This window comes from Mauremys reevesii, linkage group 2 (assembly GCF_016161935.1).
Source record: "Mauremys reevesii isolate NIE-2019 linkage group 2, ASM1616193v1, whole genome shotgun sequence".
In the NCBI taxonomy this organism is placed as follows: Eukaryota; Metazoa; Chordata; order Testudines; family Geoemydidae; genus Mauremys; species Mauremys reevesii.
The window spans coordinates 92243696-92260703 of NC_052624.1; the positions used below are offsets into that span (position 1 = coordinate 92243696).

Here is a 17008-nt window from a genome sequence, read left to right on the forward strand (position 1 = left end):
AGTGGTATCCTAGATCCAAGCAGTCCCTGCCTCCCCTGCACTGTGAAATGACATTCAAGGACAATTTGACCCAAAAGGTAACTGCAAAGTTACAACATACATTAGCAATGAACCAAGAGCAACATCAGAACAAGACACATCCGTCAATATCAGATCATACATACAACCAGTTAAGGGGAGTGCAAGAAGAAGATACTGCATCTATAAGTATAAGTCAGGCTGTGGGTGTGTATTAAGGACTTAAGTCAGTTTGAAACATGCTGCCCAAATTTGTGGCTACTACGAATAAAGCATCTTTAGATCTCAGATGGGCTATTATATTTATCCTGCATGGCATGCATAAAAATATTTTGAATGGAGAGTCTGTATGGTGAATATATAATTAGATAGCTTTTGTGGGCATGTTTCTGTTCCTTATAGACACGGAAGGATGCCTTTGGAGCCATCCCAGTTTTTTCATATTTAGGAAATGTACTAGATCTAGAATGAAAATCCACGAGAAAACTTAATTAGTGGAGTAAAATTTAGTGCACTTGCCCTACAGCCAATTTTTACATCACAGCAGCTTTGATGTTTACATTTTTTTCCCCGTCCTAAGTACTAAAAATTGAAGTTGATCAAGTTATGAACTTAATCACATAACAGAATTAGGCAGTAATCTCGTATTTCGTACATTCTTAAAAAGAACGAGATAATCTTAAACAAATATTCTGATTTAAAATAAAACAGCCTAGCTCGTTATTTGACACCTTGCCTGACTCATGGAAGCAGCTCCTCCTACTGGAACCATCCTACTGAAAAAAAATGGAACTACTCACTCAAGTAAGAGTCTACAGGATCTGGCCCCTTGTTTGCCAAGTTTTAGCCCAAAGCAAATTTTACAGTCAAGATATAACTTGTAAAAATGGGGTTTATAATGGAAATGCTGACACAACCTTACCCATAGAGGCGTGAGCTGCACAGTGCTATAATCAAGCAGTGCTGTTTTGACAGCAGTTATACAATAATGCAATACAGGCCTGAAGCACTTTTAGCTAAGTGTATCAATATGGACCTAATTTACTTACTACTTCATGTAGTCATTCATATTAAAAATATATTATGCACAGATACATAGATCAAGACATTTGCTCTCCTACTCGCTTATATAAGACATATATATGAGAAATTACACAACAAATAGGCAGAGTGTTAAATTGCTGAGGTGGTGTTTCTTAAGACTTTTTTGCTGGCCACCCTTTACTGAACAATACCATAAGAGCTATATATCCTTCAGAGTGTTAATATGTAACCAGAACAAACAGAGGACATAGGAAAGGTGGAGAAAAGTTAGATATATAAGCAAGAAAAAGTGAGTTATTGATTTTATTGACTGGCCTGTTAACTTCTGACATTGCAATAAAGCCTTATTTATTTGTGTACAGAAGACTCAATTACATAGATACATATCATTTTAACAACTGGGTTATTTACAGGAGAATTGCAGCTTCATAAATAAAATAGACCTGAATTTCTCAAGCTGATATTTATCCATTGTTACCATTTAGGGAGTTGTGATGTCCACAGATACTCTTCAGAGAAAAGTAATTAAAATAGCATTACATGAAAGAAAACTATTATAACAATACAAAGGGGGTACTTGCTATATATACTAAAATGTACAAGAGATGTTCGGTATGACAACCAAACTGAAATCTACTGTAATATTGCATCCTGTTTACCTTATGTATGAGGGAATTTACAAGAAGAGTGTTAATTTTACACAGTATGTTACAGGGTTGCGGGTGGGGGGGAGGGGTTCTAGCACTTGTTTTCAATACTATTTTAATTGAAAGAACCTTTTGCATGATTATAACTGATGTAACTTCTATTTTTTATTTTTTTATTTGTCTGGCTTAAATCTAAACTTTTCTTGTTGAGGCTAAATCCACTGGATGAGCTACTATTTACCTATTTATCTTCGGTTTGCCATAGCATCTTTCTAGTATCTAAGGGAAAATGTTTAACTGAGCTTATAATGAAACTGGCAGACTGGATGACTACTAACAGAAAGATTTGTTAGTGGCTAAAGGTTGATAAAAACAACAAGGAGTCCGGTGGCACCTTAAAGACTATGGATACATACATATGTATCTGGATACAGACTAACACGGCTACCCCCTGATACTTGACACCATGCAAGGCACTAAATTTAGCCGGTTGGAGTGGAAATCCATCAACCTCAACAAAAAACTTGCACAGATACAGGCAGACATCATCTTCCTCTCAAAGTACAATCAGATGGACATCATACCAAATGGACTGAAGGTATATCTGTTAGTCTTTAAGGTGCCACCAGACTCCTTGTTGTTTTTGTGGATACAGACTAACATGGCTACCCCCGATACTAAAGGTTGATAGTAACCAAAAGTTTTCTAACTGGTGGTAGCCTTTTTTAAATGAGCCACAAAAACACCCTAATGACTGGCACCTTTGTCATAGCAAGGATAGAAAGAGAGAATTAAACAGGTACTGGAGTGGATATATCCTATCTAGCCTCCTGATCATGAGTAGGTGAGCAGAATTTGGCTCTGCTTCCAGGATGCAGCGGTGTGGGGAGTTGGGAACAATGCAGGGAAACACACATTTGTAGCTGCATGTATTTGAACCATTCTGTGGATTCAGGCCAGGGAACTGGCAGTTTTAGCATCTTTCAGAGGTACTACATTTCCCCAAATTGTAAAGTTACTTAACAAATAAATAATGTAGGGCCACGTCCTCAGCCCCACTAATTCTCCTTTGTGCCATTCTGATGATGCAAAGAAGACATAAAGTTGTCCTAAGTTGGAAGTAAGGCTTTCTTCAATACAGGGGAACTGTACCTGGCATAAAGTCCAGGGTATGCAGGCTCTGCATCACCTCTCCTTACCGCTAGCATAGGGGCTGTGTTAAGGAAGGAGAGGATGTGGCTGGAGTATGCTGCATTTGGACCATCCTTGCCAGTGTAATCTGTCTATTTTAGATACTTATATGACTCCCGTTATTGTAAATTCTGAGGTTCTCACAACCCTTAAAGCACTTAGTCTCACAACACACTTGTGAAGTGCTATTATCCCCATTTTACCCAAGGTCACACACGAAGTCTCTGGTAGAATTGGGAATTGAACCTTAGTTTCCTGATTCTGATGTTAGCACCTTAACCACTGGACCATCCTTCTCTTAGGACTGGTGATTACAAGCTGGAGAACTTCAGAGGAATCTTGAGACTACGCAAAACTATGCCAAATCAGTCCCCATGTACCCCTATGACCAGGGAGGGTAAGAGAGGGTGGCAGAAAGGTGATGGAAAGCACCTTTGCTCCCCATTTCAGGTGTGCCAAGCAATGCTCTGGCATATCTGAGGCTCTGACCCCTTAATTGAATAGCGGGATAAGGCACATAGATTTGTTTTCTTCTCAAAATTACATGTGGTCAGATTATACCGTTCTTATCAAAATGCAGAATTAAAAAAAAGAGTATCTTCTTAGAAACCAGATTTTCTAACATCTGTGTACAAGGAATTAATAATTTTTTTTGCCCAACTCCAAATTATGTTTAGTAGGCACGTATGCACAGTCTGAGATCTGACATAATCCTCAAAATAAATAATATGACAAATGGAAGTTGATGCTGGTTTTGTGTTGCTGTGTAATGGAGTTAAAATAATGACAGGACAATAATATAATAGAATTCCATGAAGCCCTCACTCTACTTGACTTTAAGTGGAACTAAAATCTTAGAAATGAGAGGACAATAAAATAATGCTTTGTAAAAAGGATAAAAGAATAATGTTACCTAAGTCTATTAGTGACATAACACACTATGAATGCACTTAAATTAATAGCATCTTTTACCAGTAGATATTTTTCAATTACTGTAATCCTGAAAAAATAAACAGACCAGTAATATATAAAAAGGGATATAAAAATCTGATTTGTAAAAATCTGATCTCAGGCATTTTCATGGATTGGAAACTGTAGATCAATTTATATATTCCATAGCATTTAATCCCATTAGTAAGTATCATGGTGCCCTCTCTCACTTTTTGAAGAAAGTTGCCTGTCACTTGGTATTTTGGCAAGGCTAGATTGTGCATCTTTTTTTGCTTATTTCCTGCCTGCACAACATGTTGTTACAGAGAGGTCTTGCCATGACAAGGTGTTACTAACCAGGGGATCTTTCACTGTGATACCACACATTTCATGCATTATGACTGTCGGGGGATGTGCCTGCTATCTGCAAAGCTTTTTAACCCTATACAATGCTCCCTGTTCCTGAATCCTTCCTCCAGGACTAATCCTATACCTATGGAAGTTGGTGGGAGTTTTGCCATTGGCTGAAGAGGACTCAAGATCAGGCCCAATTATAGGAATGATGTCAGAGTTTTTTTAACACACTTGCTTCTTTCACATCTTTATTCCCCCACATCTTTTTATGCGTATCAGTACCGTATGATTAGGAAACACAACTGTATGAGCAGCAAAGAATCCTGTGGCACCTTATAGACTAACAGATGTTTTGCAGCATGAGCTTTCGTGGGTGAATACCCACTTCTTCGGATGCAAGCAGTGGAAATTTCCAGGGGCAGGTGTGTATATATACAAGAAGCAAGCAAGAGAGAGAGATAACGTTAGAATCATCAAGGGGGGGGGGGCTGTTCCAGCAGCTGAGGTGTGAAAACCAAGGGAGGAGAAACTGTATGAGTTCCCGTACAGGCCTTTCAAGTGCAACTTTCTAATAAATACCTTCCCAGATTTTTCAAGCTCATAGACTGTTCTTTGGGTCTTTTGGTATATTTAACTGTTGGGTTTACAATGAGAATAAACAGCTCTTGCTGCATTTTTAACCTCAACTCAACCAGACTCAAGCTTAGAGCATGAACCCAGCCTGCAACCGAATGATCCTGAAAAGCAGACAAATTAGAATTATTTGGGAATTCCTCATGAAATCCCACTGTAAATAATTGCTGCAGTGGATTTGGGACAGTAATAAACAGTCCCAAGTTAGTTTCAGTCCAAAAATACAAGATCTTGAGACACTCATACTTACTACACTTGAAACATTCATAGTTACTGCAGCCATTTTCATTTGAAATAATGGCTCATCCTGCTGTGACACATCATGAGATCTTGCTATGGGTATCAAACAGCTGAGCCAGCTTTCTGGAGGCAGTGAGGGTTTAGAAATTTGTGGGTGGGAATCTTCAGTGGTGCATTTGTGGCTATCTATTTCTAATGTAGCCTTTTAGCTTGTAATTTAAGTGGATCTGGGAGTGTGGTCTCATGTCTACAGAGCTGCTGCTGCTCCCCTGGCTCTTTGCTAGGCTCCTACAGTATGCATCTCTGTGGGGCTGCTCTTTCAAGAGTCTCAGTAAAGTCTGAACAGTTGAACAACCTGTAATGAGACTCTTGATGGAGCAGCCCTGGAGGGCTGCAGAAAGGCCATAGCAGAGAGGGAGAAATTGTCAAAAACAATGCAGGGATGAGACCAGACAAGTGGACTCAGCAATGAGAGATGCAGTTTCATAAGCCACCATGGTCCCAGGTTAAGACAGTCTGGTGGAAATGTGGGGTCAAGCAATTCCAAAAGAAAAAGAAAATTGCTCCCAAACCAAAGTAAAACTTTTTTAAGGTTTAGGAAGGTTTTCCAAAGCTTCTGACTTCTACTTCAAGCATATTTCAGAACTCTTTTTGCCGTCTCTAATCTTTACTACAACCCTGAATGGCAACTTTTTTAATGGGGTTCCTTTAGGTAGCTTCAGAGATGCTGAAGCACAGGGGGTGGGGGGGTGAGGTTGTGACACCCCAGAGGGAACTTAGGAAAGCGTTCTGCCTCAGGTATCACACGGGATTTGTGAGTGCCAAAATGGGAGCATGCCAGGGTTCAAGGTTGGAAGCAGGGAGCTGTTTTCCTCCAAAACAGCACATCACTTGTGATGGAAAACACAAGATGAATTATTGCTGTCTCTTCCCTGTCCTGGAATCCCAGCCCAATATCAAATTATATTACCTGCTTGTACTCCATCATCATGCCTAAACTGATGTTACATGCTGTATCTCTTTAACTTTGCTTAGCATAACAGGGATCTTGCACACCAGAGCTGGTTGCTATAGTTAGCATGCCTTCTGCTGAGAGGTGGGTCTGTAGGAGTTGTAAATGCAGGAGCTTTTATTGGATTTAAATGTACGTTGCATGCCTTATTTGGAGATTTGCTATTAACTGAACCACACCCACTGCAGCTCCCTTAACCCAGGATTGGTGGGACACTCACGTTATTTTATATTTTTGCAACATCTTTTCTCCCTACACATTTTTTTCTTTTTTTTAATTCCAGACAGGAGGTTGGAGCTCAGAATTTCACTTGCTAGGTTGAATGAGGCTTGTGGCTCTCCTCCTTGGGAGTGAATCAGTCATCGGAACTTCTGAAAACAAAATATCTAAATCAGGCCAGGCAGTAAAATATTCTTGTACACAGACACACACACCCATGCGAATGTTTACACCCCCATGCGAATGATTGTTGTATATCAAAACGGTCTGATGCTGGTAGCTAAACCAATAATGAGTGAATTGTACAGGTCCTCCCAGACAAATAGCAGTGCCAATCTGTATGATGTCCAACACAATCATACGGTCTATTTTGTTTGGGAGGGCTAGAGATAAGGGCTGGGGCTGGTTGGAGAGCTTGTTACGGGGGAGGGGTGCTTCTATCCTGTAGACCAAGTAAATATACGTGTATAAATGCCATAAACATCATAAGGAAATGATAGATGCCAATTAAAAAAAAGACAAACAGTAGCAGTTGCTCCAAATAGATGTGCTGTCTTTGGCATTTAGTAAGCTTGCAGGAACTGAAAGAAAAGGAAGTTTAATTTAAAGAAGCCTCCTGCCCTGCTTAGCTAGGGATCAGCTGCCCAACATGAAATAATAATGCATTCAACCGTCCATCTTCTAATAAGTAACCTTTATCATCACTGCATTCACCAGCGCTAACAGCAAGCAGTGGGTATGAAATGTTGTATGAATTCAGGGAAAACTGATAGGATCTTTGTGACCTTAATGTGATTATCTTTGTGCTAATGCATACAGTAGAGAAGAAACCACAACACTCAATATGAAGGGTCCAATTCATAAAAAATGCATGTACCATTAACAGGGGATATTTATGCACTGTAGTTACAGGGTGAAAAAAGTGGAATGAGCCTATTTTGAATAAAGAACATGCTTTTGCAATTATATCCCTTCCCCTTGTCTGCAGTAGCAATGCTTCTTTTCTCACATGAAGCATGTCAAATGCAAAAATAATTGATATAGGGTCTAGCAATAAAATGTTTTATTTTATTAAATGATTTCAGTTGGGGAAAAAATGGGAGGGCGGGAGGGAAAGGGATGGAAGAGGAAAAAGAGAGAGGAAGACGCAGCCCCACTGAGCTCATGCTCTGGGAGTCCACCAAAAGTATTCCACAATCCCACAGGCTAACTTCCTTTGTCCTTTAGACAGTCAAGTTTGGTGGATAGTCAAGTTTTCCCCCTTTGTGCCATGAACAAAGGGCTAGAGTGACCACATTTTGGGAAGGCACTAGGAAGTTTGGGATATGGGTTATTGAACTCTGTCCCGCATAATGTCGTGTAGATGCTGGAGCCCCAGGTTGAGACACATGGGTTCAACAGTTCCTAACCCAGAGTTCCTAACCCAGAGTTACAAATAAGCCCTAGGTTAACAAACCCAGGATCTGCTAACTTGAGTTCTACTAACCCTAGGCTTATATTCCAGTGAGATATTATCTGTGATGTGAATCACTTTCATAAACTAGCAAAGAGTCCTGTGGCACCTTATAGACTAACAGACGTATTGGAGCATGAGCTTTCATGGGTGAATACCCACTTCGTCAGATGCATGCATGCATGACATGCATCTGACGAAGTGGGTATTCACCCACGAAAGCTCATGCTCCAATACGTCTGTTAGTCTATAAGGTGCCACAGGACTCTTTGCTGCTTTTACAGATCCAGACTAACACGACTACCCCTCTGATACTTTTCATAAACTAATATGCATTTTTACAAGTCATGTTCCTCACAGTGTTTTAGGCCTGATTCAGCAGGGTGCATAGACGGTTGCCAAGCAAGTGACTAGTCCCATCGATTTCCGTGGGTTTACTCACACTTTCGAAATCAGGCATATGCTTTCATGCCTTGCTGAACTGGAGCCTTTTGGAGAACATGATGTTTCCCATGAAGAACGAGAGAATGAAACAAAGATCTCTGCGTAGTCAGAGGCCAGCTGGATTTGGAATCTGTGGCAGTCTGGAAATTATGCAACAGCTCTATTTACATTTTAAGATATAGGGGTTTAGTTAATTAAATATGACATTGAATGATAAAATAAGCACATCAGCCCCGTGCTGTTTAGTTGGATATCACATACAATTTATTTTTTGCTCTCATATTTTCTGTTTTGAAGATGCCAGAGACATTTGTGTGGACAGTGCCTAGCTGCATCATAGATGTTTTCAGGAGTAAACTGGGAAAGGGACAATTGGGACTTTTGGTGCCTGGGGAGGTGTGGGAGGCAATTAGGGATTATGCAAGGAACACCTTCGCTGGATGTTCTAGTAAAGTGATCAGCAGTGAAAGAGTTAACAGTATTGACATTTAAATGTCATTTTAGGTTTCATAGTTAACAAGCCATTGATATGAACTGGGCAATTTGCACCCCTCAAAGCTAGCTATTGTTTCAAGCTGTCTGGAGACTCAGGAAGCAATACTATGAGGACTCAATTGGTTCATATTTTTACAGATTCTTGGTAGGGGTAGAAATATTTTTCTATATGAAAGCTCAGAATCTGGAGCCCAATTTTGCAGCAAGTGGTGAATTCCAGAGCAAGTACTATGGAATCATGGGCGAGAAAGAACCTTTGATGTGGGCCAGCCCATGTGCTGAGTCAATGTCATGCCTGCTCTTGGTCAATTTTATAACTGGCATTGTAGGAATACAGTTTCTGGCCCTTAAATTAAATAGAAGCATTCCAGGTGTGAGCAGTAACCATCTGTGAGTGATACATTATAATAATTTAATTTCTGGGCCTGAGTGAAATTTTTACCAGTGAAAGTCAGGAGTTACTCCTCTAAAGTCAGTGGAGTTACACCAGTGTAAAATTGGTATGAGAGAGGAAAACTAGGCCCTTTGACTGAATTCATCAGCACGTCAGTACAGATCAGCAGAAGACCTCAACTTTCTCTTTTGCAAATATTGTGACTATTAGAATCCTACCAACGACATATAAAGGCCCTGTGCACCGTAGATAGCCATCTCTTTACTGAGGCTTTACAGGTGCTTTGGATGGGAAGAGCCGCCAGCCTAAGGGCCCAATCCTGCAAGATGCTAAGGCAGTGGAAGTTGAGGATGCTCAGCACTTTTGGGATGGGGTTCTAAACAATAGGTTGATTAATTGGTTTGGGATGCTGAGTTTTTCCTTTGGACAAGCTTGATCCTGCTGACCTTTCTCATGACAATGAAGCTTTGTGTGAGTGAAGTCTGCAAGATCAGGCTACCCTATGGTAGATTTTGGTTTTATTATTATTTGTTTGTATTACTGTAGGACCTAGGAGCCCTAGTCATTGACCAGGACCCCACTGTATTAGGTGCTTTACAAACAGAATAAAAAGACCACGGGGGGCGAAAGCTCCCTGTGAACAGGGTGGTGGAGATGTGGACGGGGGATTGAGGAGAGGTCCTGAGACTTAGCGGGGGGGGGTGGGTGCCAGCTCCATGCTGGAAAGGAGAGTCCTGGGACTTCTACCTGCCCCCAGCCCTTCTAGGTCCCATTCCCTACTCCCCAACCTGATCTTGAGTCCCAGAGGAGCTCCTTCAGCCCCTCAGGGTCCACTCCTCCATCCACCATCCCACCCCAGGTATGCATGAGTTTACCTGGGAGCAGAGTTCCTACACTCATTCCATTGCAGGGGCTAGCCCCCTGCTTCCCCCTCCCCTGGTTCTGCCTCTCCTGAAAAAGAGAATCCCTGCCCCAAAGAGCAAATTATGGCTCCATCTCAGCAGGTGCTGAGTTCTCTCAACATCCACTGAAGTTGAGCAGAGTTAGGGAAACTCCACTTTCAACACCTCGTAGGACTGTGTTTTACTTTGCATGTTGTCTGTTTTTGCTGCTACTTGTTGGCAATACTCGAATTAGAGGGGTTTTTTTTCTTCTTCTATTGATCATGTTGTTTAAGATCTAAATGTCTATAGTCTTGGACAATGGGCATATGCTTTTATAGATATTGACTTAAAATAATGAAATACTCTTGTAGTACCATGCGTAAGCATAGATTATATTTTTGTTTTCATAGGTTTGTAAAATCATATTTTATACATGAATAGGCTGAATCTCAATGGAGTCAGTACTGCAGTTTATTAACTTTATATTTGAATATATCACATCAAGTATTTCTAAAACATTTTTGTATGGCAAAACAGAATGGTTAAGAAGAAACACAGAGGTGTTCTGAGGCTTAATGAATTCATGTTTGTACAGGGCAGCGATATCCTTGTGAACGGACTGTACAGTTGTTGAAGTTGATCTAACAAGAGGTAGTGGCATGAATCCAGACGTTGGGAAAATAACACTTCGGCAAATCTTTTTAAAATAGCCAAGGTCCCATCTGCCTAGGGAGGTCACTGAGCCAACAACAATGAAGGGTTTAAGAGCCGCTGAATTAAAACATAGGGGAGAGGACAATCCAGAGCTCGTGTGGACGGAAAGGCTAGAAATCTTGCTGCTAGATAATGACCTACGAGGCCTTTCTGGTCCATCCTCTATGATTCTGTGAATCACAAACAGTAAATATAACATGAGGTACTCTCAGTACTTTGTTTTGTTAGCTGAATTCTTCTAGCATGGCAGAATCTGCCCTGCTAATTCAGGGAAATAACACTGTAGGGAAGGACGGAATCATAGCGTTCTACAAACCTTTTGTGGCTGTATTTTGCCTTCCTGGATGTCTTTGCCGGGGCTTCTCATTGAAGATAATAGGTGGCAGAGAACAACTTCTGTTTGCCTGGGTGATGCAGCGGAACCTCCAATCACCCAGAAATTCTTGCTCTGCCACATTTACTCACTGCTCAGCCAACAAGCTGCAGATTTCCCTCCTGACTTTGAAAGAAAACTTGAGTCTGGAGTGGCTGCTGTAGCAGATAGATTAGGAGATGGGCCTATAAAACTAAGTACACTACATGTGCATGAGAAAAATAAATATGGGCATGAGGGGAAGCGTGCCTTTTTGATCCTGAAAAGACAGCATGCATAATTTCATCTGGAGACTGTGTAAGACCTCATTCATACACATGAAATTGTATGCCATTTCAACGAGACTCCTAAACTGTGTCGAAAGTGAGCTGGAAGAACCAGGCGCAACATTCATGCACTGGAATAAAAACAGATGCAGCGTCTTGAATAAACAGCCATATAAAATGAATGAAATCCTATTTGATTGCAATTAGTGCAATGCAATAAGAAAATGACATAATTATAATTTAATAGTACTCTAGTTTTATTGTCTGATTTTGTATGACGCCTTTTGTACGAACTGCTTCTCACAGGATTAAATATTGCAAGTGACATACAGTATACATAACAGAAAATAGTGTTTACCAAATAAAAAATGTAATAAAACACAGACTCAGTTCATTGGGAACATTCATGAGAGTAAGTGCTGTGGGATCAGGCCCTTAATTAATTAAAATAGAATCATGTACTAACAGACATTTGGTTGTTGCTTTGCACTTTCTCTGAAGTCTTTCCAGACAAATTCAGTGACAGGATACAATATTAGGAACTTGTTTCAGTAATATCGTAGTCCAAGACAAAGCTCTAACTTCTTCAAGCAGGCAAACAAAAACAGATATTTAATTTTACCTCAGTGGGGGGCTAGTCAGGATCATGGGACCTGAGTCTTTGATGTAATATCATTCCTTGCATACAGCTGTCATATGAAGATAAATAAAGAGCATGCTGATATGTGGAAATAAGCTTAGGCAAAGTGGTGTTTATTCATAATGGATCTGATCCTGCAGTCCCTGTAGAGGCAGGAGTCATGCTGAAGGCAGTTTGAGTTTTGCCTGAGTGAGGACAGTGTTATGCATATAAAAACCCAGATTGTATACATTTTCACAGTATCGTGCACATCCAGTTAAATTCCATGCTTTCCAAGCATTGCAGATAATAAATCACACACAAAAAATGTAGTTCCTAAATCTCTTCATGCACGTTATTAGGCAGTTGTTGGAGTCTTCACCGATTATAATAGGTCACCTTACCCCAGTTATTAAATGACAGTGGTCATTAAAATGCCAAACCTATTTTGACAGACTTCACTTTATAAAATGTCAAAAAGTCTGTGTGGTTTTATTAGTTGGTTCCAAATCAATTTAGAAATTTCAATAGAATGCTTGTAAGTATTCCCAAAGCAATGTCCATTTCTGACTTTCTGCGTGCACACAAAAATATTACAAATTAATCAGATTTCTGCATAATGGCTCTGCACATTTATTGCCTAATCCCATTATAAAATGCTGTTGTGATTGACACATCGCAGTAGAGATAGAAGTCAATTGAATAGTATGTAGCAGTCAATTTTATTTGTACCTTAATGTGATGAAGGTTTTTTTTTTCACATTTCCATTATTTATAAGTCTGTCCCCTTGGAGAATATATAGAAGAATTTGTTTTAAATGAGCTGATAATACCTTCTTTAAAATTTATAAGTATGACAGAATCATATCCTTTTTTTCCGTCACAGACCATAGCATACCAATAAACTGGTTCTGAATTGTCTTGCACTTGCTATTCATAGGACAAACATTGGAAAAGGGGATCTTGTTAAGGTTTACTTAGAATTGGATTTCAACCATCCATCAGAAAAAAAATAACAGAACAAAAGCTACCGTACTGATCAGAAATCCTAAAATTGTAGCCGGGAATTTTCTTTATTTAAAACTACAGTGCTCCGGCTGCTGCTTTAGATACTTGCTGTCATTTCCTTCAGATACAGAAACAAAAAGTGGGCCTGATCTTGCAGTCCTCCTTGAAGAAGTTGTGAGTCAGTGTGAGTTCTGCCCTAGTAGGGACTGCAGGGGTGAACCTTAAGTTTGAAAGCCTATTGTTGACCATGTGTCACAGTTATTAGGGTTTGTTTGGTGTTTTTCAAATCTCTTTAGTGATCTTCAGCAAAATCCTGATAGAGCTATACTTAAAGGTGTTCTATGCTCAGCATGTTTGATTCAAGCACAGAGTTAGTGCTGGTTTTTGATTGTCTCAATTAGCACCGAAATGCCTTGGTTATGACAAGCTCTGCTTTACCATATATAATTAGAGAACAAGAAGAAAGTGCCGTTTAGAGGCATGTTTGTGCTCAGTTTTTGTAATGCCTTTTATCATGAGTGGTACAGGTTTCTCTGGCTCAGTATGTGGCCAAGAAAAAAGAAGCAGCTTTATTGAGATATAAAGTAGATGTGACTTGATTGTGTCCCAGATAATTTTTGCTTTAAGAAATTAACATAGTTGTTGCTTACCTAAGCATAAAAAATGCAGTTGCCACACACACACACAGAGTATTCATGTACTGTATGTAAATTGATGTATAATGCAATCCACATTAGCTGAGTTGATGATAGCTTCAGTTTCACTGCTGTCAGATTTCTGTATCTCCCTGAATGAGCTGGCTGGCCTGAATGAATGTTAGCATAATTTATGCAGCTGATAAGTGATTTGAGTGCTTGTGTTATTGATAAACCACTTTAGCATATCATTTGCAGCTTGATATTATGTGACATCACAGTAAAATGTAATGTGCTGGTCCCTGGGCTCGATATTAATGTAGAGCTTCTCTTTGAATTCTAGGGGCCAGAGGAAACCCAGTGCTGTCTGATACAAGCACAGCTGATCAGCATCAGCCCAGTCAGTCCCACCCAGCATTCCCTGTTGGGCCCCAGGTCAGTACCTTTCATTTAGCCTAATTAAAACTGCCGTTTGATTAAAGTAATTAAGAATGAATGAAAATTACCTGACCGTATAAATATAGAAAACATGATGATAAATTGTTTGGCTGAATTCTTATTACACAAACATGTACATAGAAGATGTGGATGTGACACATTTAAAAAAAAAAAAAATTCTGTATATGGTCTTGCTTTAAAAACAAACAGACAAGGTTTGTTTCTATGTTGTTCCAAAGAGTAAAATGTAAATGGTTTTTGTGTTTATAAAATGAAGTTACTTGAACCTTACATCAGTTACTTTGGAAGTACAGGTCATGATTTAATATAAAAAATAGTTAATGCAATTTTAATGCAAGTTTAGTTTATTGGATTTGACAATCCTGTAGTCACATACAGCTCCTGCATTAATAAAGAAATCCATTCATTATTTTATAAAGCCAAATGTTTTTTACAGTAAGGTGTGGGTGTTATACTGTTCTTCTGAACAGTTATAAATTGCTTGATTTTCCGTGTCACTTTGTATAGGGATATCTGCATTCAGTTAATTGCCCTGGGAAGGCAAGCAGATACTTGATGTTCCAGCCCACTTTATACTGCAGTCTTTGCGCATCCCTTGCATCACATATCTCCTGGAAATTTTGCAACTTTAGCTCTGGGAAGTGTTTGAGTTTAAATTCTTGTAGATTTGGTTGAATTTGGCCTTCTTGAATTCATAAGCCATCTTTGGGGTACATACAGTAAATTTTTTACGAAGTTGATGCAACTTAAGTCAAACTCTGATTTCAGAGATCAGTGGGTTGGATATGATTACCAGGGTTTCCAGCCTCAGTCTTCAGGATCTTCAAGGCTTTTTGTGTTGGAGGAAGTGTATGTTATTACATTAGAAGTGGTGCATTGTAATTGCATGTACGTTGTGTAACATTACAGATGATCCCAGGCACATGTACAATGATAACGGTGCTATTTCTTATTCAGGTGCTTACTGTATATGTTTCATTACAGCCATTACTGACAGCTCAACAGTTAGCCTCAGCGGTAGCGGGGGTGATGCCAGGAGGCACTCCAGCCCTAAATCAACCTATCCTTATTCCCTTCAACATGGCTGGACAACTGGGTGGTCAACAAGGACTGGTCCTAACTCTGCCTACAGCTAATCTCACCAACATCCAAGGGCTGGTAGCAGCAGCTGCAGCAGGAGGCATTATGACTTTGCCATTGCAAAATCTACAAGGTAAACCACGTCAATCCATATTTTCACAGGTAGAGCCATTTGTCCACAAAAATGTTATTCTTGATGCCAAATCTTTATTGAAAATTCAAAACCTTGAATCTTTTGGAATACTAAATATATCCTGAAAGGTTACCAAATCTATACTGCGTTTTCCATAAACATTTTGTGTCAGTATTCTTCTCTCTCATTCCACAGGCTGGTACTATGAGATCCTGGAAATAACTAATTGGTCTGCTCTATTGTACTGTCCGATGGCTTTAATTCACTGTTCACTTAAAATTTTAAAATAGCATTGCGAACTCGAATAAGATTGGCCAATGCTGAGTCTTAGCTGAGAGAGTAGGGAAGAGTAAAGGAAGAGGTGCAGCTAAAAGCTTGGTATCAGGATGTGGTCATTTAGAAGTATCTGTTGTTTGAGTTCCATATTACAAAAGCATCTTTTTTGTAACTGCTGTTAGACTCTCCAGGACGTGGATTGCTGTCCCATACTCCCATTGATGGTACTTGAGCCTTATACACCACAGCAGTGCACTTTCCAACCCACAGGCTCTCTAAGAGCAAACCAAGCAAAGTGGCACTTGCATTCCACTGAAAAATTAGTTCCCGCTTTCTACTGGTTCTTCCTAAAGTGGTCTAGGTTATAAAGAAAAAGTCACGCCGCGATAAAGCTAATTCTCTCGCTACAGCTACCAAAATAAAGTGCAGGAGTGTCAGTTTAAAATAAAGAGGCTGTTGCATCCGCCAAGGGCACGTTACTCTTATTGTGGCTACATATGAGTGCATGGAGCTTTATAGGAAAATTTAAAGACCAATGCCCATATTCTCAAGTGTGGTGCAACCACTTGGGGCTGTGCTACATAGTACGAGCACAAAGTGGCACTAATGATATCTTCTGGTGGCACAGAGATGGTGAAGTGGCTCCTAATCTCTGCTGGCAGTGTAGGGGGTGTGGCCAGGACTTCATTACTCCACCCTGGTCCCTGGCTGCCATTTCAGCCCCTTGTGGCCATTGAATGCTGTTTAAATTTAGAATAGACACCACACCTGACTCAGGGCCAGGGGAGTACAAAGTTCACCTATGCATTCCCCTGCCCCCATGTCCTGAGCTGTACTGTGTTCGCCTTAGCAGAGAGTTTGGACCTAGAGCTCTCTGCCCAATTGTATTTATTATCTTAAGTCAGACTGAAAACCCAGCACAGTGAAGTAAAATGTAACTGTTGTTGTTTCGTAATGTTCACTGCTCCTGGTGCATGAATGTGCCTTAACAAGAACACTGCCACAGTCAAGGAGTTTATCTTATATTAAGTATAAAGGAATTTACTTATTATTCTCAATGGTGTTTATTGCTTCTTAGAAGGAAGTTGCTCATGGGTTGAGTTGCACAATGGACAACAGGCAAAGTGTTAGCAAAAAAAACCCATAATGAAATTGCAAGTGTAGTTTTAATGGGGCGGGACACATCAGAAATGCTCCCAGTTCCACGCGCAGGGCCAGGTAGGCAAGCAGAGCTTCAGAGTCTCAACGCGTGGATGAGACGATGGTGTAGAGAGGAGGGGTTCACGTTCATTAGGAACTGGGGAAACTTCTGGGATGGGAGGAGCCTATACAGGAGAGATGGGCTCCACCTAAACCAAAGTGGAACCAGACTGCTGGCACTAAACATTAAAAAGGTTGTAGAGCAGTTTTTAAACTAGGAGATGGGGGAAAGCCGACTGCTGCAGAAGAGCATGTGGATCGGACACAGACTTCTCTTAGGGGAGAAT

General features: G+C 40.1%; 1 protein-coding gene across 8 annotated transcripts in view; it reads left to right on the forward strand.

Moving 5' to 3' along the window:
- POU6F2 (POU class 6 homeobox 2) overlaps positions 1–17008 on the forward strand; it is a 337461-nt gene that overhangs the window by 92966 nt on the left and 227487 nt on the right. For all 8 annotated transcript variants that reach the window (XR_005594145.1, XR_005594144.1, XR_005594143.1 and 5 more), the window contains 2 exons: positions 13917–14008; positions 15017–15245. Coding sequence is in view for 3 of the 8 variants with exons in the window: in XM_039524933.1 (XP_039380867.1) it covers positions 13917–14008; positions 15017–15245 (321 nt within the window). In the remaining 5 variants the exon portion in view is untranslated. The remainder of the gene's footprint in view (positions 1–13916; positions 14009–15016; positions 15246–17008) is intronic.